At 42.8% G+C, this 25,374-nt stretch overlaps 1 protein-coding gene across 2 annotated transcripts in view; it reads left to right on the top strand.

The window, feature by feature from the left end:
- The window catches only part of LOC309575953 (uncharacterized protein C1orf21), a 108,980-nt gene that overhangs the window by 40,412 nt on the left and 43,194 nt on the right, over positions 1-25,374 (top strand). For both annotated transcript variants that reach the window (XM_082286847.1, XM_082286848.1), the window contains exons 2-3: positions 4,137-4,342; positions 22,848-22,942. In XM_082286847.1, the coding sequence (XP_082142973.1) occupies positions 4,249-4,342; positions 22,848-22,942 (189 nt within the window). In that variant the 5' untranslated portion in view covers positions 4,137-4,248. The remainder of the gene's footprint in view (positions 1-4,136; positions 4,343-22,847; positions 22,943-25,374) is intronic.

Genomic DNA, 25,374 nt, shown 5'->3' with positions numbered 1-25,374 from the left:
AAGAAACTTTTAGATTTGTATTGTAGATTGTATTTGTAGCCTGAAGATAATGAAAGATTGGTTATCTCAATGTAATAAAGACGAAAACAAATACACCTGTGGTAATAGAAGAATTAACATGCACTTGTAAAACACTGGAGGTCTTCCATTTGTATGAAGTGTTTGTGGAAGCAAAATGTGTTTTGTCAAGGATGCAGCCTTTGACCATCAGAAATGAGAGGTGAGGGCATAATGAGTGGATTAACAAAGTGTTGAAAGAGTTGGTAAAAGAAAAAACACATCACAGACATTGCTCAGAAGAAAGAAAAAAGGAATTCCTTAAGGTTTCTGAAGGTAATTTCTATTCTAAGAGTTGAGTTCCCCTGTTTTTAGCTCAGAAGAAACCTGAGGGACAAAGTACAACATTTGAGAGTGTCTCTAGTCTTCTCCTGACCCGCATGTAAGATGTTAATCCTCAACCTGCTGCATTTCATTTGGGGGTGGTGTAGACACTTTTGATCTGCCCAAGAGATTTTTCTCACTAGCATTTTTCAGATTGGAGCCTGCAAATTGCCTCTCAAATCTTGATAATTAGTGATGGTGGGTGGTGAACGTGAACTGCAAATGGTTGAGGTTTTCTTCTTCTTTTTATTTTTGGCTTCTGAAAATCTGTGTGCCCCCAAAATGCTGTGGAAGACAAAAGGAAAAAATTACATTGGTGCAGAAGTGGGGGAGGAGGAACGGATGTGTTGTTCTGCTGCTGTGTCAAGTGCTGTGTTTCACATCCCCAAAGCTTTGCCAGGCATTCCACTGAGTGAGGACCAGCACCTCACTTCTGAGTGATTCCCAAACCTCATCCCTGAGGGATCCGGTCCTCAGGTAGGTGAGGTTTCCCAAGGCTGGAGTGCATGGTGCTGCCCTATACCTCAAATTTCATCCCCTGTAAAATTAATGCTGCTTTTCTCCTACTCTGGTCTTTGTATTAAATTCTCTGCCATCCCTGGGTTGTGTTTAGGTATCCATGTCGAAGTGTCTCACAGCACTAAGTTAACAGCAGTCCAAGGAACATGCCTGGAAATGTGTGTTAGACTCACCTTGGAGGTCATTGTGCAGTAGCTTTCTCAGCCCAGTTTATTGGTACTAGGAGAAGTTGCCTCCATAACCCAACTATTAATTGTATGGCTTTTTCAGGTGCTGCTGTGATTGCTGTTCTTTAATATAAAAGGTGAAACTTCCAGTTCTTGTATTCCCATCTGTTTCCTTTAATCAGAGTGTGCTTTCAAACATGACCGTATTTTTAGAGGTTGATATGTGCTACCAAAATGCTACAGGCGAGATTTGACTGTGGATATTTTTTCCTTTTCTTCCCCAAAGAGCTTTATCCTTCTGTATTCCTGTTCTGTGTCTTGTTGCTCCTGATTGTTCCTGCACGTCAGTGGTCCTGGGACCATCACTGTCCTGGGCACTAATCAGTAATTAAATATTTTGCAATTTGTTGTGCTGCACGTTGGCTGTATAAGGCTTCACAAAAAAATCTCCTCCCAAAACCTGACCCACTGCTCCTTTGTGAAATACATTTGGGTTTTATTACTAAGCAGCTGTTTTCCCTTTTGTAAATGGTCCCTGCTAAGAGACAGAAAAAGAAACAGGAAAAATAATTGAATAAGGCAGGAGCATAATTCATTGAACAGGTACTTCTGTGCTTGCAGTTCTGCTGCTCAGAGGTGCTGAGCTGTGGTGGGCAATGATTCCCCCACGGACAGCCTCCTACCTAGGTCTCACCCAAACACCTTCGTGTCCTTTCCAGGGTTACATCAAGCCTTCCCTTGCTCCTTTTCCCATAGTTGGCCACACCCTTTTCCCTGGAATAATACTAATGGTTGTATTTTAACTCAGAAGTCAGTGTTTTCAGTCCCTGTCTACCTGGAGGCTCCTGCTTTTCGCTGAAATCTGAAGCAAGGACTCTGTTGGTCATGTCTTCCCCCTCATTTGTTTCAGCTGGTCCATTAAAAGCTCTTGTCTTTAACCAAATTTGTGTCCTCTGGGAAGGTAAGTCCCCATTTCATTTCCAGCCCAGGTAGCAGTTCCCTTTCCCAGTCTCCTGTTTCTCCTCCATCTCCCACACCCCTGTGTGTCTTTACCTGTCTCCAAGCACAGCATGGCTGTTGCTTTAAATCCCTTTAGATCCTTGTTTAGATCTCAACAGTGAGATGAAGATCTTAGTGTAGGCTGCCACTTGGACACGAGAGGATGACCTGTCAGCTGTGACCCTCCCTGAATTGTGAAAACTGAGGAACTTCCCTGGCTTTATACTGACTTTTGCTGTAAAATCTAGGTTTTCCTGGGGGGAAAGAAAAAAGTTACATGATCATGTAGGGTTAAAAAAAATAGCTCCAGAGGGGTGTGCTCACTCCCTTCCACTAGCAGCATCAATGCCTGGTCTAAGTTCCCAAAACACTGGCTGCCCCATCCCTGGAAGTGTCCAAGGCCAGGTTGGATGGGGCTTGGAGCAAGCTGGGATAGTGGAAGGTGTCCCTGCCCATGGCAGAGGTTGCAATGAGATGAGCTTAAAGTCCCTCCCAACCCAAGCTTTTCTATGATCCTATAAAATCCTGTGGTTTGGGCTACATAATTAGCTGTAGGTAATGGGGAAGAGAAGAATGGAGCAATGAGAAGTTCAGGCTCAGGTGTACATATATGGGAGAAGGAAAAAAGGAGTAGAGCATGTTGGGGGATGTACTGAACATAAAACTGTACAGGGGTGACAGGGAGAGGTGGCTGCTGTGAACAGGGATTAGCAGATATACATTGTATGTTCTAGAACGCCCTCGCCAAGTGGGGAGAAGCACTGCTCTGTGCAAAGAAGGGGGAAGCTGGCTGTGAGTAGGAGTTAGAGGTGGTTCTGCATCCAGAGTCCTTCCCCTTGCTTGGTGAAAGCTACGGGTTGCAGTAGCAGAAACGGAATCACTCTGAGCCTGGGTGCCACATCCTCATGTCCGTGGCTTTGGGGCTGGGCAGGGAAATCCTCTGGAGGCAGAAGCAGAGGCCTCCTAGACCATGTCCTCATGTGTCACTGAGCTGCCTGGGCATGGGGCAGGTGTGCTGCCGGTGCTGAGTGCTCAGGGAAAGGAACCTCACGATTTCCCTTGGGATTATACATTTCTGCTGGGATGGATACTGCTGTGTCATAGAATGCTTTGGGATGGAAGGGACCTTAAAGACCATCTTGCTCCAGCTCTCCCTATCCTAGGTAAGAGTGCTTGTCTTGTGTTACACATAAAATTCTTGTGGTCAGCATGGAGCAAAAAGTACATGTTCAGAAGTAATGAATTAAGAAATGTGTGTATATGATCTTATGCTATAGCTGAACTAAAAAACTTGGCAAAAAGGGGAGTTTCTCGCTTTTCTCTCTTCTGAAAAGTTTGGCTGGTGCAAAGGCAAACCAAGTCAGCTCACCAAACTTTGAGGTAGTTTTTCCAGCGCAGTTCCAGCGCAGAACAAACAGTGCAGAACAGTGTTTCCCTTTTGTTTTATGTGACATCTGGACTATTCAGGGAGTTCCATCTTAAAATGGGGATAGTTGTCTCTTTGAGTGGTGGAGGTTTTATGGATTGAGTAGAATAATGAACATGTAGAGAAAAGATAATACAGCTGGCTATCACCTTTCACATCTGGGAACGTAAGATCTTTAATTGATTGAGAGGGGTTATTCTGTCTGAACACTTGGAATTAGCAGCTCTTAATCAGTAAAATGCTTTGTAAGAAATCTGGCTTGATGGGTAGATTGGTAAAAGGAGCAGGAGGAGCAGATATTGACGGTTTCTTATCTCCTCTCCCAAAACCCTCTGTGTTCTGTGGGAATAGCTGGCTGGGTGGGAAACAGATCTATGTGTTGCTTTCTTCAAGCCGTGGATTAAAGAATCAGGCTGGAAGAGGCTTTGAGTTCAACTGCTATGCTCTGTCCCAGGGCAGAGTGGAGGTACCTTTATCGTGACCTGCCTGTACCAGATGTTATGGAATATGCTTTTAGCAGCCTCAGGCCATGGAGTCTGTGCCCTTGTGCTCCTCCTCACAAACCCCACTTTTTATCTCCTTGAAGCTCCTCACGTAGAGGGTACCTTGTGTCAATGTTTTCCTCTCTCTTTGTCCATGTTTAGGTGAAAGGGACGTGAGAGCCGAGCAGGAAGGTGGATTATTTCTGCAAGGATGAGTGGACGTCACTAGAGATGATCTGTGGTTCGGTCCAGCTGGAGCTGTCTGAATGAAGCTATGGGCTGTGCCTCCGCCAAGCATGTGTCTACTGTTCAAAACGAAGAGGAAACTCAGAAAGGCAAGAACTACCAGAACGGAGATGTGTTTGGGGGTGAGTGTCACAGGATTGTCTTTCTCCCAGCACCATGAATGTTCTGGAAGGTGTATGTGGGAGTCTTAACCTTGCATGAAATAGAAAGTAAAATACATGTTAAAATATATCACAGTGGTAGAGCAGTTGGCCCATCCAGGGGAGGGTACCACGACACTTGAAACAGAGGTGAAATCCTTAGTGAAAAAATAACATTTTAAGTGATGTACAGTACTGCACTGTCTTTACCGCCACAAATCCTGGAATAGTTCAAGGACTACGAGTTGCACGACCCCCTCATGTATTTATATATGTGTCTTTATGTTTGTCACTGGGTACCAGCACAGTTGACTCATTTCCTAAAAATAAAAATCTGTTCAGTAAGAAAAGTGATTCCTCACTTCTGTTGTCCTGTAAAGCAATAAAAAATTAGTTCTGAAGTCCTGTAGAAAACAGGGTTTGAAGGTACAATGAAACTAGAAACTGAGGGGTTTAGTGGTACTAGGAAGCTGGGAACATGGGATGAAAACATCTGTTTCACTGTGATCCAGGTCTTGTCCGTCTGGAGAGGTAAAGTGATAGGAGATAAAACCGTAGTCAGCTTCACATTTTTTCTGCTCCAGATTCTGTTAGTATACACAAAGTGGTTTTTAGATAAAGTTGTAAATCTTTAAATACAGTTTTTAAAAGTGTCAGGAATTATCTGAAAGACTGTTCAGAAATGAAATTTCTGGATCTGCCCAGATACCTGTCTGAAAGTTAAGTCAGCTGTGAATAAGCTGCCTTGGTACTGTTATTCTTAAAACAGGTGCCTTGGTACTGAGTCCACCAAACCCCCATGGTGTTTTTCCCAGCCTTTCTGAGGGCTAGCTTGCTCTCCCAGTGGATCTCAGAGTAAGAATTCCCAAAGGTGTTACCTGAAGACAAAGTAGTTGTTCAACAAACTTCAGGACAGTTCAGTGCTCCTTCTCTTCCCTGGGAGATGCTGGGTTTGGAACTGTGAGCTCAGTACACTGCTTTTGTGTAAAATAGGCTTTAAGTGCTGTCATGAGCAGAAAATTGTATCAGCTGCTCGAAGGAATTTGAGTGTAGATTTTAGCTGATACTTAGTGCGGAGAAATTTTTGGCAAAATGTGTGTCTCAGTCTTTTTTATGTGTGGTAGTTTAACCACATGCTGTGGGCCAAAGACCATAACTTTAACACAGGAAACTTAAAGTAGCTTCTGGAGTCAGAGGATCAAGAAGACAGAAGGGATTTTGAAAGGCTCCCATTTATAGAGCTGAACTGGTGTCAGCAGTATCATTTAGCTGTTCTGGGATCCATCCGATGGCTGTTAATCGTTCCCTGCTTTACTGTCAGAGGTTCTACCTGCTGTTAACCATCTTCTGGCCCATGCTTTAGTCTAGGTACAGGATTTGTCATTCCTAAAGATCTGAGTCCATGACTGATTCTTTCTTAGCAGAGTTGGAGTCTGACTTGAATAACTTATTGAATGGTAACCATAGAAGTCACATTTTTTCCTTGCTAGTGAAAGACAGCTTCTAGGTCAGGAATTGGGTGCATGAGGAGGTTGAGCTGGAGTTCTGCAGGGACACCTTCCCCTAGCCCAGCTTGCTCCAAGCCCCATCCAGCCTGGCCTTGGACACTTCCAGGGATCCAGGGGCAGCCACAGCTTCTCTGGGCAACCTGTACCACGGCCACCCCACCCTGATGCTTTCTTTCTTATTTCTGGGAAGGGACAGAAGTGTCTTACCCAGCCAGTGGCCATGAACAGAGTATCTGTGCTGCCTGTAGGGATTAAAAGTTCCCTGCAGGATGTTTAGGCAGAGCTAAACCAAGGTGGGTGGCAGGGAAATGAGGAGCCAAGAGGTGATGGAAAAGGAATTAGAGGTTAGTTTTTGGGGAGGAGGCTGCAAAGTAAAGGAAACAGAAGTCAAGTGGGGTTGGAAGGTGGCTGATGTGTCAGTAACACCCTGAGAATATCAGTGAGCATAAACCATGCTGTGCATGGACAGTGAACATGGGCAGTGTTGGCAGCTGGGGACTAACGTGACATCAAGTGCCTGTGCAGAACTAGCAGGGATGACCTTCATGGCTGTGGTAGCCACACTGCCTCAGATGTTTCGCAAGGGGAGGAAGTCCTGAGGGATTTGGTACAGCAATGAGAGGATTAAAGGAAAAGAGCAGAGTGCTGGTGCTGCCTTCCCTGGGCAGGTGGTGGGGTCTGAAGGATGTGGCTGACAGGAATTGTCCCTCGCTGTGTGATAACACCCAACTGGAAACAATTCTCCTTCCTTCCTCCAGCACCTTCCCCAGACAAGCTGCAGGCAGAGTCAATAGTAAGGACTGTACTTTCCAGTTAAGCAGTGTTTGGATTTTTTTTCCCCATCAGTAGTTTTTACTCGACTCCGGATGTCACTGAGCTTCTCAGAGTGGTGCAGTGGTCTTCCTCAGAGCCTCTGGATCTTTTTTTCTTTTTGCCTGGTGGAATTGGTTGCAGCCAAGTGTATTGACTATTGGAGAGATCATGGCTTCTGAGAGATTTTTTTTTTTAAACTTTTAAAAGTCATTGCAGGTTAAGATTGATCTCCAGTACCCTATTTCTTCCCCAGCTTTTAACCTTTTATTTTAGCTGAGCAGACACATTGAGCCAGGTGCTCACTGTGAATTTGAAACCCTGGTGTTTAAAACTGAGAAACCCATCATGAAACCCATGAATTCTGTAAGGACAAATCCTGATAAATGAAACCAAAACGTAGAAATTTCCACCCTATCCCAAGCTGTAGAAGTCATGCTGCATTTTGCTGTAATATATATTTAAATAATTGAGTTAGCAGGCCTATCAAAGGAGATGTTCTAGAGAAGATTGAATATAATGTGATTATTATGTCTGTTGGTCTCTAATGACTTTAAAATCCCTCTAATAAGGATAGTAATAATAAATCTTCATTTATTCATCATTCCACTTCAAAGCTGATTTCCAGGGCAATACATAAGAACCATAATATGTAAATACCAATGAAGAAAAAAATGCCATGGTAGACCCTTGAGCATTGTTTATTTCAGCTTATGTTTTAATAATATAGCATCTCTTGTATATTAATTTTATTTGTGACTTTATAAAAATTATGGGATGTTTATTTGGGCAGGAGGTTATTGAAGTAATTCTTTCTGTAAGAAAGTAAGTGGTAATGTGATTTGGGAAAAAAATATTCTAGAATCTGTTCATTAATCTGAGAGGCTTAATGCAGACGTTTCCATGGAGCTCCTGGGTGCTTTGCTAAAGGAGGAGTGAACATGTCAGGTAGGAATCTTCTGACAAAATGGGAATATCTGGGTGGGGTTTCTGTTGTTAAGAGCAGTTCCAGTTGCTAAACCTGTCTAAATAAAGCTGAACGCAAAGTAGTTTATAAACTGTTATCTCAGAACAGCAGGGAGAAGGCTGGGAAATGAAATCTTCAGCAGTAAGGTATTGTAATGAGATTGAAAAACTGATTAATGCACAAGGGCAGGCTGGACAGGGCTTGAAGCAATCTGGGTTAGTGGAAGGTGTCTGTGCCCGTGGCAGCGGCTTCGATGAGATGGGCTCTAAGGTCCCTCCCAACCCAAACCATTCTGGGATTCTGTGGTAGTATCTGACTGCTTCACAAGCTCTAGGGCAGTTTTCTTTCCCATGTTGATGTTTTCTTTCTTCCTATGTCTTTTATGGGGTTGTCTCCCTTCTGTTCATCCCTGTCTTGTGACAGGTATTTCCTTCCTTGTCTCTGCCATATCTCATCCATGTGATGCCGTAGTCCACTGTCAAAGACAGCAGAACCCTGACTTAGTTTGAAATAAATGCCAAATTGCTAAAATAATTGAAACCTTTAAAACATGCACATTGTGTGCAGAAGAAGCATAATAAGGGGAAATTGGGACTATGATTTACCTTTCCTAAATACGCATTGTCATCTCCAAATACAGTGTGTTCAAACCTTTGTGGAGATTAGTTTGCTTTGAAGGCTCTTTCCTTAACAGGCTAGAAGTATCATCTTGCTGAAAACTTCAGTCTTGGGATGTTGCTCAGGACAATTCAAAATATCTCTGGGCCTGGCAAGACTGTTCAGATGTCCTTAATTAATATGAGGTAACTCCCTAAACCCATCTTGTTCCAGTACACAGAATTCTGGGGATCATCTGACCTTTGAAGTGGGGAAGTTTCCAGTTAAAATTTTCAGCGAGAAAAGTATCTGAGAAGTGTTTTCAGTGAGTAACACCTTCCTGTTGTTACACCATTATAACCCCTCTCCCTTCCCCTAACTGTCAGGGAAAAAAAAAGCTAAAATTGAAAATGAGAAGTTCCTTATTCTGGAAGACAGCGTGGCCATCCTCAGTGAACTGAAGCTGTCTGGAATGCTGTAGCTTAAGCAACAGAACTTGTGTCATGTCAAGTGTGGATGTGTGTTGGGGTCAGAAGGTCTCACTGCACCCAAACACGCAGCTCCCTTTGCCTGGAAGCCTTTATTTGATGGACCGTGGTGGTCAGCTGGTGAACACTCCATGAGAAACTGCTCCAGCTCATGGGGCTGTACTGACATATTCTGCAGTGTCATCTCTTACTCATTCTGGGGACATATACATAAGGGGACCAGCCCCATGCTGTATCCTAATTCCATACTTTGAGACTATAACTTCTTTTAAAGACATTTTCAAACGTGAAAAATATTTCTGGTGTAATCACAGGCACTTGTTCTTAATCCAAGCTCCATGGAATTGAGTGGCCTGTAGGCACCCACTCTCTGAAAATTCAATCTCAGGGGTCTAAAACCAAATATCACAGTGAGTTTCAAAGGAGGAGATTTTCATTGCTTAAATTCAGACTGGCTGAGCTCCTGAAAGGGAACGTTGTTCATGGTTTCAGCAGCTCCTGTGGTAAAATAGGTCTAGCTGCAGTGCTTGAAAGCTTAAGAAAAGCAGATGAGTGAGTGTGTGCATTGCAGCAGAGGGCTGAAATGCATGAGCATCTTCCAGAATTGTACTGGACTCTGTGTTTTTGACTGCCAGAGGGCAGGTTTAGATTAGGGATTGTGAAGAAATTCTTCCCTGTGAGGGTGGAGAGGCCCTGGCACAGGTTGCCCAGAGAAGCTGTGTCTGCCCCTGGATCCCTGGAAGTGTCCAAGGCCGGGTTGGATGGGGCTTGGAGCCACCTGGGCTAGGGGAAGGTGTCCCTGCCCTTGACAGGGGGTGGAATGAGATAATCTTTAAGGTTCCTTTCAACCCAAACCATTCTGATTGTGTGATTCTCTCTTTCCTTGCCTGGTTTAGCAATTTGTTGATAGCCTGCTTCTTATCTAAGTAAACAGGGGGCAGTCCTAAACAAGTGCTTCAGGAAGTGAGAGAAACGAATAGAACCAAACCCTACCTACTTTGGTTATGTTCATGTGGGAAATGTAACAAAATTGCATGTGTTATCTAGGTTTATGATGTATTTGTGTAACTCTGAGAACACCCTTGCTAAGTCAATAATTTACTTTTTATTACCATAAGGAAGCAACAGAGTTTAAAGAAAATCAAAACAAAACCAAACTGCACCCTTAGGTTTTGTCTAGTTATGTATTCATGATCAATATGTGGAAAGAGAGTGTTTTCCATATGAACTAAAACTGTATTTTCACCTTTTATGTATAGAAGGGGCTCATCTTTATAGCTCTTGGAAAAGGTGCTGCTTTTACAAAAGAGGGAAGAGGCTGCTCTGGTCTATGGGTTGGCTCTGAGGAGTAGCAAAACAAGGTCCTCCTCCCTCTCCAGCAAGGAAATACAGATATATAGATATATAAAGAATACAAAAAGAGCAGTCCCAGGCATGCAATGAGCCAGATCCAGGGAATGCAGTGAGGAGCACCAGGAGACGAGGCTTGAGACAGGGAGAGGAGAGATGGGAGAGAAGACACCTACAACAAGGGGCTGAGGTCCCTCCAGGAGATGGGACCAGAGGCAGGACTAGAGACAGGCATACCTGCTCTGGCAGGGACTGGAGGCCCAAGTGTCAGCAGAAACAGACCTCCTGGATGCACAGGCAGGAGATGCAGGTGGGGTCTCAAGGGGCTGGTTGTGGCCTCTTAGTGCACTCAGGACTCTGACAACAGCTATCCATTAATTGTGGCATGTATGTAATGATGGTGATTGAAATAGTTCTCCCTTCTCCTACTCTTTTCCCCATTTTTTTTCCCCTGGGAAGTACGAAAACTCTGATCTGGTGATCCTTAGGGGTGGGGTTCAGGTCTGTGGAAAGGTTCCTGCAGGCTCCAAGAAGGTACCTTGCCTCTTTTGGCAAGATTGGTTTTCAGTGTCTATTTTCACCCATCCAGCAGAGAAGAAAACCAGTTCAGAAGTGATGGGAGAGTAGCTTTTTAGATACCTAGGTGCTGGAAAATTGCTTAATTGTAAATGGTCCAAGCAGTAGAGCAACAGTGTTTGAAGATATTTCTCTGTGCCTATTTGAAGTTCTGTTTCAGTTCTTTCCTTTGAAAAAAATAATCAGAAAGACCCTAAAAGAGATGACTTTCCTGAAAGGATAGAAGATCTTTGCCATGGAAAGGTTGCTGAGGTTTTCCTACCTGAAAGAGAGTTGGACTTGGAACGGGTATCCATAAATTAGTTAGACAGCCCTCACACTCTATAATGAGCTTCTTCTGGTGGTTAATCTTCTTGCACTGTTGTTACAACCCCTTGGCATGGTATTAGATGAGGGAATTATTCTGCAGAGTCATTCTCCTTAGTGGAAGGGAGCTGTTTTTATCCAGATCTTTGCAGTGCTGGGTTTGGAATGATACACACACAGTTGGACTCGGCACTTCAAGTGGGGATTTACAGTACAGAGACAGAACGTGAGCCAAGGTGGAGAAACAGTTGATATCCCTGGTTTAGGAGCAGAAATTAATCACAGGCAGGTAATCACTTCCCTGCGTCTTATTTTCACGTGAGCTTTCCCCTTTTGCAAGCTCCCCGTTGGCATCAGAGCACCCAGAGAGCAACCAGAGGGCGGGGGGCTCCGAGGGACCCCAAGTATCTACAGGCTCTGGAATGTGGACAGAGAGACATGGTGTTATTCTTGGGAGTGACCTTTCCTTCAAGCTGCCTAGATCCATGGAGAGTCCAATCCCAGCCCATACAGATGAAGTGCAAGGGGTGTGCATTTCACAATTGCATTAGTGGGCTATAAATAGGGCCATACATCCGCCTTTGGCGCTGGCTAGAAAGGAGCCAGGATGTGTTTTCTGGCAGCCTTGGTGCTCAAGGAAATCCGTTTATTTTATGGTACAGACACACTTAGTTTTTCACTTAACCTTTTAAAGACAGAATCTTGGCATTCATTGCCTACCTGTAGGTGCAAACGAGGAAAAATCATGGTAAAAATGCCAATACTTTCAGTTACTGCAGTGTTCCTTTAGTCATTTTCCAGGTGTTTTATTACTGGACCACAAATTTGGAGGGAAAAAAAAAAACCAAGAGAAAACGCCAAAGCCTGAAATTTGGCCAGAAAAGACTCACTCTAGGGAATAATTCCCAATTCCCCAGGTAAGCCTTATGTAGCTGCATGGGTGTGTATTCATTTCAGCAACACAAGGCTGAAATTTTTGAGGCTGTAATTTTATAGAAAATATCTACTGGTAGAAATAGCTGTTAAATACAAAGAAAATGTACCTGACCAAGAAGTATTTGTGTACCTTTGGCATGCACAGCCAAAGGTGCCTTTATAGGATAGAAGAAGTGAATGTAGAAGGCATTCTTCCAGTAGGTAATTCTCCAAAACACTGTGCCATCATGGTATTTTAAATAAATATTACAACCAAATGCTCTCATATTCTCCTTGGTGAGAGGCCCAAGACTGACAGTGCTTTGTCTTGAGCTAGCACCAGAAAAAAATGGGAAAAATTGGAAAATATTAAGGTTTCTGCCTCATGTGCTTGTGAAAAACAAAGCCTGGCTTCTGCTGAGCGGGTGTGATTATGCCCTGCCATGCACCTTTTCTTCTTACCTGTACGAGTGGGGGCTCTGGCAAAAAGGGTCGCGTTTAGGGTGCTTTTAAATTCTATATTTCCTTTCTGCTCTTGTCATGGGAGCACTGCAGGGGCTGTTTGGGCAACTGGGGCGCGGAGCTTTTCATGTTCTGTGGTACTGGGCAAGAGCATGGAGTCACTTTTGTTTCAGGAGTTATGGATTCAGGAATGATCTTGAGCTATTCAGAGGGGAAAAAGGGGGTGTAGTGGTTTGGTTTTTTCCACTGAAGTCTCCTAAATTGTGTTAAAGCTTGTATTTGTTATAATTACATGCATTTTATCCCCTGTATTTTGTTGTCAAGTGGTTGCAGCCCCCAAGGCTGCCAGAGCTCCAGGAGCATTTGGACAATGCTATCAGGGATGCACAGGGTGGAGTTGCTGGGGTGCAGGGCCAGGGGTGGGACTGATGATCCTGGTGGATCCTTTCCATCTCAGCAGATTCTAAGATCCTCTGATTCCATTATATACTGTATTTCTAAGTGTAGGAACTGCGTGCATCTTGAGATCTTTTTAGGGTGAAAGTACCCATCTAATACAAGTGCTCTAAGCATGTATTTCTTACTTTGATTTTTTTTTTTAGCTATTACTAAACTCCTTCTTTTCAGACATCAGTATTTTGCTTTCTTTTAAAAAGTGTTGCCCAAAGGGAAGAGGAGAAGGCATGGAAAATCTGGAGCCAGAGTAAAATATTAATCTTTCCAACAGGTTACTTTTGGAGCTGCTAGATGGTCTGTAAGGAAAATAATGTAATTAACTTCTGTACCTTTTGCATCTGGAAATGTGTGCTGTATTTTATAAATTAAGTTTTGGTTAGACCTCCCCTCTTGGTTTAAAGAAATACTGACAGTGGGGAGATATTACTAGTTCTGGGTATTTATTCAGTCCCTTCTGTATTGGAATTAATAAAAATGAAATAGCTGCTGATTTAAAAATACTCTTTGAGGTCCATGAGCAGGGAAAATTTGATAGCCTAATATTAATAGAAAAAAGTTACTGTGCCAGAAAGGGTATGAAAATCCATTTCAAGTCATATGTTGCGGGGCAACAATCTCATTTAATAGTTGACTGATTGAGAATGGCATTGCTTGGTAAGGAAAGAGGAATTGGCTTTTTTATTGACAAGGAAACTGAAGGCACCTTATCCTGTATTTGCAATAATAGGAGATGTGTAATTTTGAGGGTGTGGAGTGGTAATGACTTATTTTCCAGGGAACCCTTGGGGTGATTCTGTTCAGGAAAGGTTTTGGGTGGATGGATACCTTAGGAGGTCTGTAAGGGGCAGGGCCTCCAGTGCTGCATGAGGGATGCTCACAGAAATGGTCAGTTAGGTATTTTTCCTGGAATTGAATAGTCCCTGACAGGTTCTGTGCCAAAGTGAGGAATGTTCAATGGAGTACATAGGCAGATGGCAGCTGGGAGAGGGTCAGCAGAGACTGGGAGTTTCATTAATGACCTTGACAAACCTGAAAAGAATTAAATATTTTGTTCTTGGTGGGTTTTTTAACTTTCTGAGGGAGAATTTCAAACCAGAGCAGTGAAATGGAGTTGAAGGAGCCATTCTGAGCTGGCCGTGCTGTGCTGTGTTCAAGGCAGCCTGGATCCAGACACCCACCTGGGGGCTTCATATGAACAGTCATGTTTTCAAGGCACAGACCCTTTGTTTTCCTCCTGTTCATTCCTTTAATTAATCTCTCTGCTGCTTGTTTCCTCTCCTGCTTTCATTTCTCAATTTGATCTTTTTAGTGGGCTAGATAATTGCATTAGTTACTGAGTATCCTTCCTGCCAAGCGCCATGGCTGTAATCTCCTCCACCTGAGAAATGGTTTCCTTTGAACAATTTGGCGTCTGCCTCAAAGTTATGTGTTAATTAAATGAAAACAAAAAGGTAAAAAAAAGTGTCTCTGTGTGTATATATATATATTTTTATATATGTATATATATATGAATTATATAGTTTCAGCAAGCAGAAATCTGGGTAGCTGAAAGCTAGGTATGAGTGCACACCACCAGCACTGTTCTTTGGCTTTGTAATTACAGAGGAGTGCACAAAAGTCTTTAATTATATGATCACATGGCAGGTTTTTTCAATACCATCTCACATATAGTGTTTCCTCTGATCTTGAACACAAAGACAGTATGAGCAAGGCAGAAATTGTGTGTTTAACAATAACTGGATTTGGGGATGTTGAAGTTTTATTTTAAAATCTTTTCTGAGATAACGAAATGGCCTCTGAGGCCATGGTTCCACTGACCTACCTACAACTAAGGTAGACCTGGCAGATAAAGAGCAGTGGGCCTGTGCCCCTGGTGTAAGGTTAGTTAAAACAATCCTTAATTTGTAATGTGATAGAAAATTGTATGTACAGCTCCAGTTTTCACAGGACTTGGATTGTATGACAGCCCAAAATGTAGAGCAGCCTTGGGGACTTTTTGACCAAGAAGAAACCAAGTACTGGAAGGAACGAAGAAGCAAAAACAAGGAGAGGGGAAGTAAGAAGAAACCAAGTGAAGGGAGGAACAGAGTAACTCCCTCCTTGAGTAGGCTGCACATCTCCTGCTGTGTCAGCTGGTGTACAGTGGTTTGTTTCTGCAAGTCACATGCCAAATTTGAAAATTAAACCTATAGAAACAAGGGAGCTAAATTATGGCTTCATCATCACCCGCCACCTTTACTGGGGTGAAGGGAACCAGAAAACCTAGGATACACAAACTGAGGCACCTGAGGAGCAGCAGCAGCGCAGGGGCTGGGACGGTGCCTTCTGCCACAGGCAGACATCAGGCTGGGAGAGGACAGAGGTACCCAAGGGATGGGGAGCTGTGAGTGGTTTGCAGCTCTGGAAACTGCTGACAGCACTGGTGAGGGGTGGGTTAATGGGGCAGCTTGAGGGTTTGTGCTTCTCCAGCAGCAAAGATCAAGATCATGTCCAGGACAGTTAATGGAGCTGTGTTCTGTCAGACCTGTCAGCCTCAGGGATTGCTGCTGAAAGATGTCGGTTTGGGCCTGCAGAAGGGAGGTTTGATAAAGTAGAATGGAAGTTGCTAAATTTTTTCAGGTAGGCATCACCCTTGAGGGAGTTAATGTTTCATGAAGCACTGGGTATGCCAGGGGGCTGCTGGATAGCTTAGAAAAGAGCTACCCCAGTCTTGCTCAATGTCCTTCCAATTCTGCAGGAATTCTCCATTTAGGGGCTGGTTTTTGTTACACTGAATGTCTCAATCCCTTTTTTTCCTCCAAAAAACCCGTCCTAGCGGTCACATCTGCCTTGTGCAGAAGCAGTCGTTGGCGTTCCTTGGGTACATGTTAGGGTTGTGTAGGAAGAAGAAAAAATGCTTGAGGGTGGTCTTTGCAGATGTGCTGCAATCTGTGTGGTGTGTTGATTTTTAAAGAGCTGTTCTGTCAGAGGATTTAGATTTAGTTGGCAGAATTGATGTGTTGCTCATGCACCTGTTCTCTGTTTAGTATCTGGTGGTGTCTACTGCCTCAACTCCCAGCAGTGGCTGTATTTTTACATTGGATTAAGGTAAGGTAAATTAATTTGGGAAATCTGAATGAGCATTTTCAGATAATCCTTTGAGAAAAATGAGTTGGCTCATTTCCTAAGCTATTTTTATTATTTTATTCATGTTAGTAAAACCATGACCACTTGGATCAAAAATTGCTTGTGAATTGATAGCTTTGAGGGCTGGTAACAGAGGAAGACAACAGGCTGCTCACCCAGTGCTGGTTGATCTCCAATGAAATTTCACTCCCAGCCCACATTCAAGTGGATCAGAAACCCACGCCCACAGCTGAACAAATGCTTCAACTTTGTAGAATCAAATGAACCACGGAGCTGCTACTTTCTGTGAGTGCTTGAAGCTGGACTTAAGAAGATAACTCAAATATCCTCCATTTCTTGATATTTAGTTCAAGAAACATGAATTTGCAGGATTTTTGGAACTGCTTTCTCTGACTGTTGCCTTTTTTTGGGATTTTTGACATAACTTCTCTGGTATCCAGGCAGTTGATACTCACATACATAACAGAGATGGAATAACCTAAGCAGCTCATCTCACCTTTCCAGTGCTCCAAACCAGATGGACATGAACCAGTGGCACTCAAGGCTGATGATTCAGGTGATGGAAACTGCAGCCACCCAAGCAATCTAATTCTGCTCTTTGACTGTCCTGGTGGTCTGTGATTTTGTTTTTTCCCCTGTAGCCTGGCTCTTTCTAGAGGTGAGCCCACCACTGCTCGTATCCTCCCAGTGCAGCTGTGGATCTTGGCGTGTTCCTACTTCCCAGTGGCACTGGAGATGGGCTCTGGGAGAGCTGCATCCAGCTCCAGCATCCCAGCACAGGCAAGACATGGAGCTGTTGGAGTCAGTCCAGAGGAGGCCATCAAGATGATCAGAGGGATGGAGCAGCTGTGCTATGAGGGAAGGCTGAGAGAACTGGGATTGTTCAGCCTGGAGAAGGGAAGCTTCAGAGTGATCCAATTGTGGCCTTCCAGTGCCTGAAGGGAGACAAAAAAGATCGACAGAGACTGTTTACAAGGGATGGAGGGACAGGACAAGGGGGAATGGCTTCCCACTCTCAGAGGGCAATGTTAGATGGGATATTGGGAAGGAAGTTTTCCCTGTGAGGGTGAAGAGGCCCTGGCACAGGTTGCCCAGAGAAGCTGTGTCTGCCCCTGGATCCCTGGAAGTGTCCAAGGCCAGGCTGGATGGGGCTTGGAGCAACCTGGTCTGGTGGAAGGTGTCCCTGCCCATGGCAGGGGTTTGGAATTGGATGATTTTTAAGGTCCCTTCCCACCCAAACCATTCTGGGATGTTTGGCATGTTCTGTTCTCAGCATTTAAGTGGCTCACCTGCTGTTCTATGTTTCAGTAGAATTGCATCAAAATCTCTTATGGTTCTTAACAAATATTTTTAGAAAAAGCAGTTCAGTCCTTTATCTAAATATAGCTTTGAGCTTTCAAGCCTTTGGGAGAGGGGAGCACGCGAAGCTTTGATCTGTGGCATTCACAGCAGTAGGAGCACTTTCTGCACCTGGCAGAAGTAAGTACAGTGCAGAAGAATTTGTTAGACAGAAGGCTCCTGTTTTACAGAACAAATGTGTGGTTTAGTCTGGATGAAGGATACATCTTGGCATGTTGTGCAATAGGCAAGGGAGACTGAAGAAAAACATGTGGCACAGGAAAATGAAGGTGTGTTTAGAAACTTCCCTCTGGGTGGTATGACTGAAGTACCACTCACCTCCTGCCTGATACTTGATATCTCTCTAAAAATAGAGGAGATGCTCACCCATCATCCCTCTTGATGACAGTGGAACCAAATCTGTTCGTCCTTAGATGTCTGAAGTGGTAGTGCAGTGTAAATCAGCATTCTATTTATTTATTTATTTATTTAAAGGCTTGCTGTTTAACCAGATATTTCTCTGAAAGCCACAGTGACTCCAGATATATTTGACAAAGTTACGCTTTTTTCTGGTGTTTTTCGTTTCTTTAAACTGAGCCAGAATTAGTGTCATTGCCCATATTCCTGTGGTAAAGGCACTTACAGCCATGTCTGGAAGTGCTGAAGACATTTTTCTCATAGGAACCACCACAGTTTTGTGTCCCCCACCCAGTAATTGTTTCAATATTCTAAGTTGATATGCTCATTTATCACTGAAATCGTTATTAATGAGTGCTGTTTTTCTTTGTCACATTGCCATGGCAACTGGGTGACATGTTTGAGTGGAATTATCTGTTTCCAGATGGAGATCTTCATTCATAAGATTTTCCTGCTGAGAATTTTTGCAGCATATTCAAGTTCAAAATTCTTCTTCCCCATGCTTTTCCACAGTTTGGATCTAGAGGCGTTCCTGCTTTCTGGTTTATATCCTGTGATTTTGTGGTGGGTGTTATGCTAGCAGTATTTCTGTCTTTTATTTGTGGTTCATTTATGTTGTTTTTCTTTTGATTTAATTGAGTTGCTTTTCTTCAACTCAGGATTTGCTGTGACAGTCCTGTAGAGCCATTCCTCCCCCATGTGAGTTACGGGAAATTTTCTCTATTTGTATAATACACCACACAATAGAAGATGATACTTGATTTTGTTTTTACTCCTGAAAGGAGCATAAGGATGTATTCATCTTTATATATGACATATCACATTCTGAGTGATAGAGTCCCAATTTTTTTTATCACTAGTTGATTTTTAGTTCTATACAAGAAAGAAACATGAATATGTTTCACTTTTCTTTTTGATATAAAACTGTATTTAGGAAAAAGACCAAGGTAAATATGCATAGAGTACAGATTTCTTTTATCCTGAACTTCTTACAGTTTTAAAGGTCTTGTTGGCTGCCAGACTTAATGAGATCCTACTGGATCTCAATCAACATTTCAGGATTTCTCTGGATTTGTTTCTGATCACTCAGACCAAAATACCTCAAAATGCTGTGTTTACTTCTGTAGAAATCAGAAAGTAAAACTCAAAAGGTGATTTTTATCATCCTTTACTTCTTCAGCTGCAGGTCACTCTTATGTTATTGAACAAAACCAGGTTAGCAGTTTTTTGCACCTACCTACAGGAAAGGGCCCATTCATCCAACCTGTCTTTAATGTAATTTTCATATTCACCTAAAACTATTAATGACCATACACCTGATGATGTGCTTCGAGGTCTGTCTGTTGCTTGAACATCCCTTCTTTTGCACTTGCAGTGCTTTCATGCTGCCAGTAACTTTAGAACAAGAACAATCTCATAAATAGCTCAGAATCTGTAGTTTCTGGACACCTTACCTTATGTGTAATGTATTTATATTTTGTCTTCACCTAGTAAAAAAAAAATCTATATATCGTTGTGTCCTCTCAAAAATAGCATAATGCAGTGCAAGACTCATCTTCTGCAAATAATGATTTGATTTTAATGACTATATTTAGCATATTTGAAATAAAGGATGTTGTCTTACCTGTGATTAAGGTGTTACTTCTCTGTTACACCAGCAAACAGTGTCCTCCCTAGCTGTATAATTCTTATATTTATGTAAGTATATTTACTTAGCTGTTCCTTTCCCTTTGGAAGTGGAATCATACCTATTTATACCTCCTCCCAGCAAGAGACTACTCAATACTAACAGATGTTACCAATGTATTATATCAGTGCTCCTTGTTTTAAGGAAAGTGTTTTGCCTGTGATAGGGAACTAGGAGAGCTTACGAGTAATGATGTTGCTTCAAACCTAATGAATCTCGTATCTGCTCCCTTCGTCTCGGTGTGTAGCTGATAAAAGAGTTGTTGATGGCTCAGTTATTAACCAAAATGAGGTTGATCCCTGGCTTTCCACAGGCCAGTGCTACATTTGCCTTTTAGTCTGATCTTGGTGTGTGCACAGCTTGCTCAGAGCCCCTGGGATTGCTGGAGCTGGGAACTGCCAGGCACTCTGGGCTGTTCATCACTCTTGAGGCACTGGAGCCTGAGTGCCGGCCACTCAACCCCTTCCCCAGTGTGCCTCATCCCAGGAGATAATCTCTTGGCCTTAAAGGCAGATTCTCAGCTTTAGATTGTGTCAAAGCTTTATTGCTTTTTGAGATACAAGCAGAGATTTCTTCTGCTCAAGCACATACCATCTATTAGAGCCAGGACATTTGTATTAATTTTGTAGGACACTTTCTATTACAAGGCTGATCTGCCAACATCTGCAGGGGCTTCTGCTTTGACTTCCTGATTTTTTAAAATCTGTATCCACAGAATCACAGAATGGTTTGGGTTGGAAGGGATCTTAAAGCACCGCCAGTGCCACCCCCTGCCAAGGGCAGGGACACCTTCCACTGTTCCAGGCTGCTCCAAGCCTCGTCCAAGCCAGCCTTGGACACTTCCAGGGATCCAGGGGCAGCCACAGCTTCTCTGGGCACCCTGTGCCAGGGCCTCTTCACCCTCACAGGGAAGAATTTTTTTCCCAGTATTCCATCTAACATTGCCTTCTGGCAGTGGGAAGCCATTCTCCTAAGGAGAAGGTGGATTTCTCCAAAGTAAGACTTGCTGTTTGCTGTGGTGGATTCACATTGTCCAAAAAATGCTATGAAAAATGACTGGTTTATTTTTGGAAACTTTCTTGCTGCTGCATACCTTGGGCATAAATTACCCAGGTGTCTGCACTTCTGCAGTTGGTAGGATGGAGGGGAGACTAACACCAGCTGTGCCAGAGATAATTGAATACTTACTGTATTATCAGGAAAGTATTGAAGTTTACTAACACTGATGGAAATATCTCTGGAAATATCATAAGAAATCTGTGCAAAGTTCTTTGCCACCAGTTCAGAGCTACTTGATGTATCTGGCAGACAATGCAGCATTTGAAGGATCTGTGCCTGTGTCCACTGTGAATTTAAAATTTCATTTTTGACCTCTAGAAGACTCCATCCTATCCAGGTGTATCATAATTTCGCGTGTCAGCCTGATTATCCTGGCTATCCGTCAGGGACTCCTCGGTGCCCTGGTTGACTTTCTCCAAGAGATGATGCCTTCCAAGGAAGCATCCCTCCTATACCATCCCCACAGGATCAGCTGCTGCCTGGCTGTGGTGTTTGATCACAATTATTCTCTTGGAATAAGCAGCAGACACATTTCAGGGTTATTTTTGCGATGGAACGTCAGCCCCTCCATACCTTCCTGGTTTTCCACAGGGCTGGGCTGAACATACTCTCTCCTCCAGTGCACATTGACTGATTGGCTGTGGGTTGGGAAACGTCCTTTGTGCTGCTTTCTCTTGCTCATCTGTTTCCCCATTCAGATCCCTGCGTGCCTCTGTGGGAGTTTGATGCTTTTTCTGTGTGTGGGTTTTATTGCTCTCACAACAGAGAGCACTGAGGCAGGGAGGAAAATGTAAGTTAGATAATTGCGGTCAATCAAATACTTCTAATTCCCAGGCTTTATTGTGTTCAACCTTTTTGGGTTTATGAATTGTCACCTCCAAACTAGCTGAATTACACTGGAAAAAAAGAAAAAAACCTCAGAGTTGTTCACATTTACCAATCTAATTGTATTGTCTTAAATTCTTCCATCTGATTTGAGGCTCTGCATCTGAGATGCTTCTATGTGATAGATTCAGTTTATTTGAACTCTGTGATAAAGAAAACATATAGACTATGGGCTAGACCATACGCAAACCCATGATATATTTTTTAAAATAAGACTGTTTTTTGAAACAATTTTATTTTAAAAATAAGCCTTACTTTCCAAAGCAAGGCTTATTTAACTTCTAGAATGTGGTTAACAGCTTCCTGAAAATAACTTTGTCTAAATAACAAACACAGTAACCCAGAAAAACCTATGTGTGCTCTGTTTTTCCCTTAGTAAGTGAGAGAAATTGCTTGAAAACCCCCCCAAAAATGAGGAAAGTTTGTGCAGTGTCTTCTAATTTGCCAAGGTTTTGCTCTTTATTCCAAGTGTATTGTGTCTCATTTCACTTTGTATTAATATTTTCCATTTTTGTGGGATGAAGTTTCTCTTTTGCATTGTTTATCCTGACTGGAGGAGGATGGATGTACCACTCCAGGTGTTTTTTCCAATAGATTCACATGCTACAAAGATAATCAGAGCAAAATGCAACTGAGCAAAGGCAGTGTTGGTCCTGCGAGAACTGGATTCACAGGCTGCAGGGATGAATCAATTTTTCTGAAATCCCATCTTGTCCTACCAAGGAAAAAAAAATCCCTTTACTGGAACTTTGGGTTTACTGTGGTATAGCACCTGTATGTTAGATAACGTTTCCATGCTGGCATTAGAGCTGGGAATTTCTAGTATTTGAAGAGCTGATAAATATTATGGACAAACCAAGAATCTTACTTTTCTTACTTATTTTCTGGCTGAATTTCTATCTGGGTAACGTTCATGTGCAGGAAAAATGGTGATTGGTGGGGGAAGTTGGAAGACGAAGATGGTCAGCATGGGCCTTTTCTCCAGAAATCATTCTATGACTGTGCATTGTGTCATTAGGAAAACCAAAAAAAAAGTGAAGTGGTTATGGTGTGGGTTGGCTTTTTTCAGCTTTTAACCTAGGTTTTCAATAGCCTCCATCAGCTTTGCTGTACAAGGAACACCCATGAGCAGACTCCTCTCTGGAGTACCACTGTACGTGACTTGTACATGTACTGGTCCACTGAGAGTTAAAATCCAGGGAGGGTGCAGGAGCAAAGAATTTGTTTATATTGAACATACTAAACAGAAAACTAGGGATCTGGGGGAAAGTACACACCAAACATCCCTGTTTCCTGGTGCCGTGGCTATACTAGACCAGAGAGCTGCTGAAATTCTTGTTGAAGCTTCAGGCAGGAGAAACTTCCTTTATATTAGTCACATGTAAGCCTTTGAAAAGATATACATGTAATTTTTAGTTGCTTTGCTTAACTAGGGTCTATTCTAGTCAGCTGTTTTGGTTTTAGTTTGGTTTTTATCCCAGCTGCTGAACTACACTGGTTCAAAATTTTTTTTTTTCTTTTTTTTTTTCTTGGTGCTCAGATGAGTATAGGATCAAACCAGTGGAAGAGGTCAAATACATGAAAAATGGGGGAGAAGATGATCAGAAAATAGCAGCCAGGAACCAAGAAAACTTGGTAAGGATTGAACTTATCACTTCTCTAATGAACTAACGTGGCTCTGCTTTTGTGACGGAATATGCGGCGTGCAGCACCCTCCAGCTCCGGCTTATGCGCAGCGAGAGGATTTTCTCCAAAATGTCACAACTCCCTGCAAAGCTCTCATGGAAGGTGCAAAATACGACTTTTTCCTGCTTGTCTTTCTGAATTAGGCTCTACTTGATCTTGGAGTGAGTGCCTCCATGATTATAAGTCACTCCCCTCCCTTGCAGATCCAGAAATATGCTTTATTTGGAAATGTGCGTGTCTGTGTTACAAACGAGCTGGAGTAAAACAGCACTTCCCTGCCATTAAGAAAATGACCTACTTACGTAGATATTATTTGCTCTACACTTGCTTGTTTTCTGTGTTTTAAAATTCCCAGGAAAGGCAGTTTGGAACAGAAAAATCCAATATATTCATAACACAGCAGTCACAAAAATCATGTGTGTTTCTTTTGCCTGGATCTGAGCACTTTGCCAGCTCGTAGTTCCACTTAAGGGAAGGCAATTACAGGTAAACTCTTAGGACTACCTGAAATAACTAAGATGCTGTTGAAGCAGCTTAAAAATCACGGTTGAGTCACTTCTGGCATTTCTGAGAAGTTATTTCTTCCCTTCTAAAGCTGAAGGACTGTAGGTTTTGTTATTGGCTGCCTGGGGCTTTGCCCAGTTGAAGTTTTCAAAGACATCCCACAATTCTTGTAGTTAGGTGCAAGTTTTCACATCTGGTTCCACTCATGCAGTGCAGCTTTTCTTCACGTAGAATGGTTGGGTTTTCCCCCCTCCATGTGTAGGTCCAGAGGGGAAACATTAGCAGCAGATTCCAGTGGAACCATAGCCATTATCACTAGTTGAGGATTTGCCTTTTGCCATTATTGGGTGGCTGTAGAAAAAGCCACTGTTTGGGATTTTTAAATTTTCATGAAGATGTGAGCTTCTGCAACCTGGCTACTTTATATTCCCTCTCCTAGACACGCATATCACACAACTGCAGGTGCACTCCTGTAGCAAATGGAGTTTATTTTGCTGTCCTATCCTGTGGCTGAGCAGCAGGCAACACGTTTTCTTCTTCAACCTCCAGATCAGCTGTTTGCTACCTGCAGTTTTGCATTGCTGATGCTCCAGTGAGTTGTGCAACTTCAGCTTCGAGTGGGATTTAGAGGGTTTCTTAGAGGTTTTTAAGAGATTCTTGGGGTGTCCTGTGCGGGACCAGGAGTTGGAGTCGGTGATCCCTGAGAGTCCCTTCCAACTCTGGATATTCTGTGATTCTACATTAGATTTTCAACTGGCCTTCAGCTGTAGTTAAATGAGAGTATTTGCAGAAGGTACAGTGTCACTGGAATGACAGAAAGGAAGAGCTCGGGAAAGCTCAGGTCTGCTGGGGTTACACAGTTGCTGCAGCTCTATTCAAAACTAGCTCCAGCTATTTTGCACTTTGATTGGTGCCTGCTGTCTTGTAGCACCCAAGTGTTCACCTTATTAAATGTAGGAAGAGCACAGTGCTTCTTATTTTATTACTGGTGGGTCATGTTAGAAGGGAGCAGTGAGTTTGTTGGAAAATGTAATAATAAGGATTTGGAAGGCTGATGTAGCTCTTCTCTGTCATGTTTATCAGGAGGGAAAAAAAAAAGGCAATAACACAAGAACGTCTTCAGCCAGACAGGATGGATATGCTTTAAAACAAAAACTGTCTTGACCACCAAAAAGGCTTTATTTTCCTTTTCCTCATCGTACTATAAGGGGATTACCTTGTCTGTAATATATGCAGCTTTTTAATCCTGGGAATCGTCAAGTCCTCATCACTCCTGGGTTTTTTTAAAGGGGTTTCACTGTTCAAGTTCTCCTTAGTAAACATGTTTTAGTTCAATGCTTAGAAGATGGGTTAAGCTACCCATCACTCAGGCTTTAATTTCCTTAACATGTGAGAAGTTGGCAAGGACTTACATAATCCTGTCTTCTCATCAGCCATTTCCAGGCAACTGAAATTTTAGGAACAAGAAAAGGCGGTGGGAGAATGAGCTGGCCCTTTTTCCTCCTCTCTTGTTTCTTAATCCCACATTTCTTTATTGTCACGGGGCTGCAAATTCACATCCCCTTCAGAAACACAGCCCAGATGAGATGTGTAACCTCAGTGTCTGGGAACTGCTCTGGGTGGGTTATCTTATCCCCTGATAATGATGCTTGAATTACGTTTTTCAGATGCCATTGAATTTTTTGATCCCATTATCATCTCTGTTACTTTTTTAAGATATTTTGATGTCTTGCTTAAAAAAAAAAAAAAATCTCAGCTCAAGTGAAAATAAACCTGCTTCCCTTGTAGCTTAGGCTCTTTGATGTGCTGCCATCTCTGCCTTTGGTGCTGCAGTATTTCTGAGTCAGGGGAAAGAAGGTCACACATAGATAAAGAGA

Source organism: Coloeus monedula (assembly GCF_965178545.1).
Source record: "Coloeus monedula genome assembly, chromosome: 9".
Lineage (NCBI taxonomy): Eukaryota > Metazoa > Chordata > Aves > Passeriformes > Corvidae > Coloeus > Coloeus monedula.
Note: the sequence above shows the minus strand (reverse complement) of the source record. Positions and strands in the feature narration are given on the sequence as shown.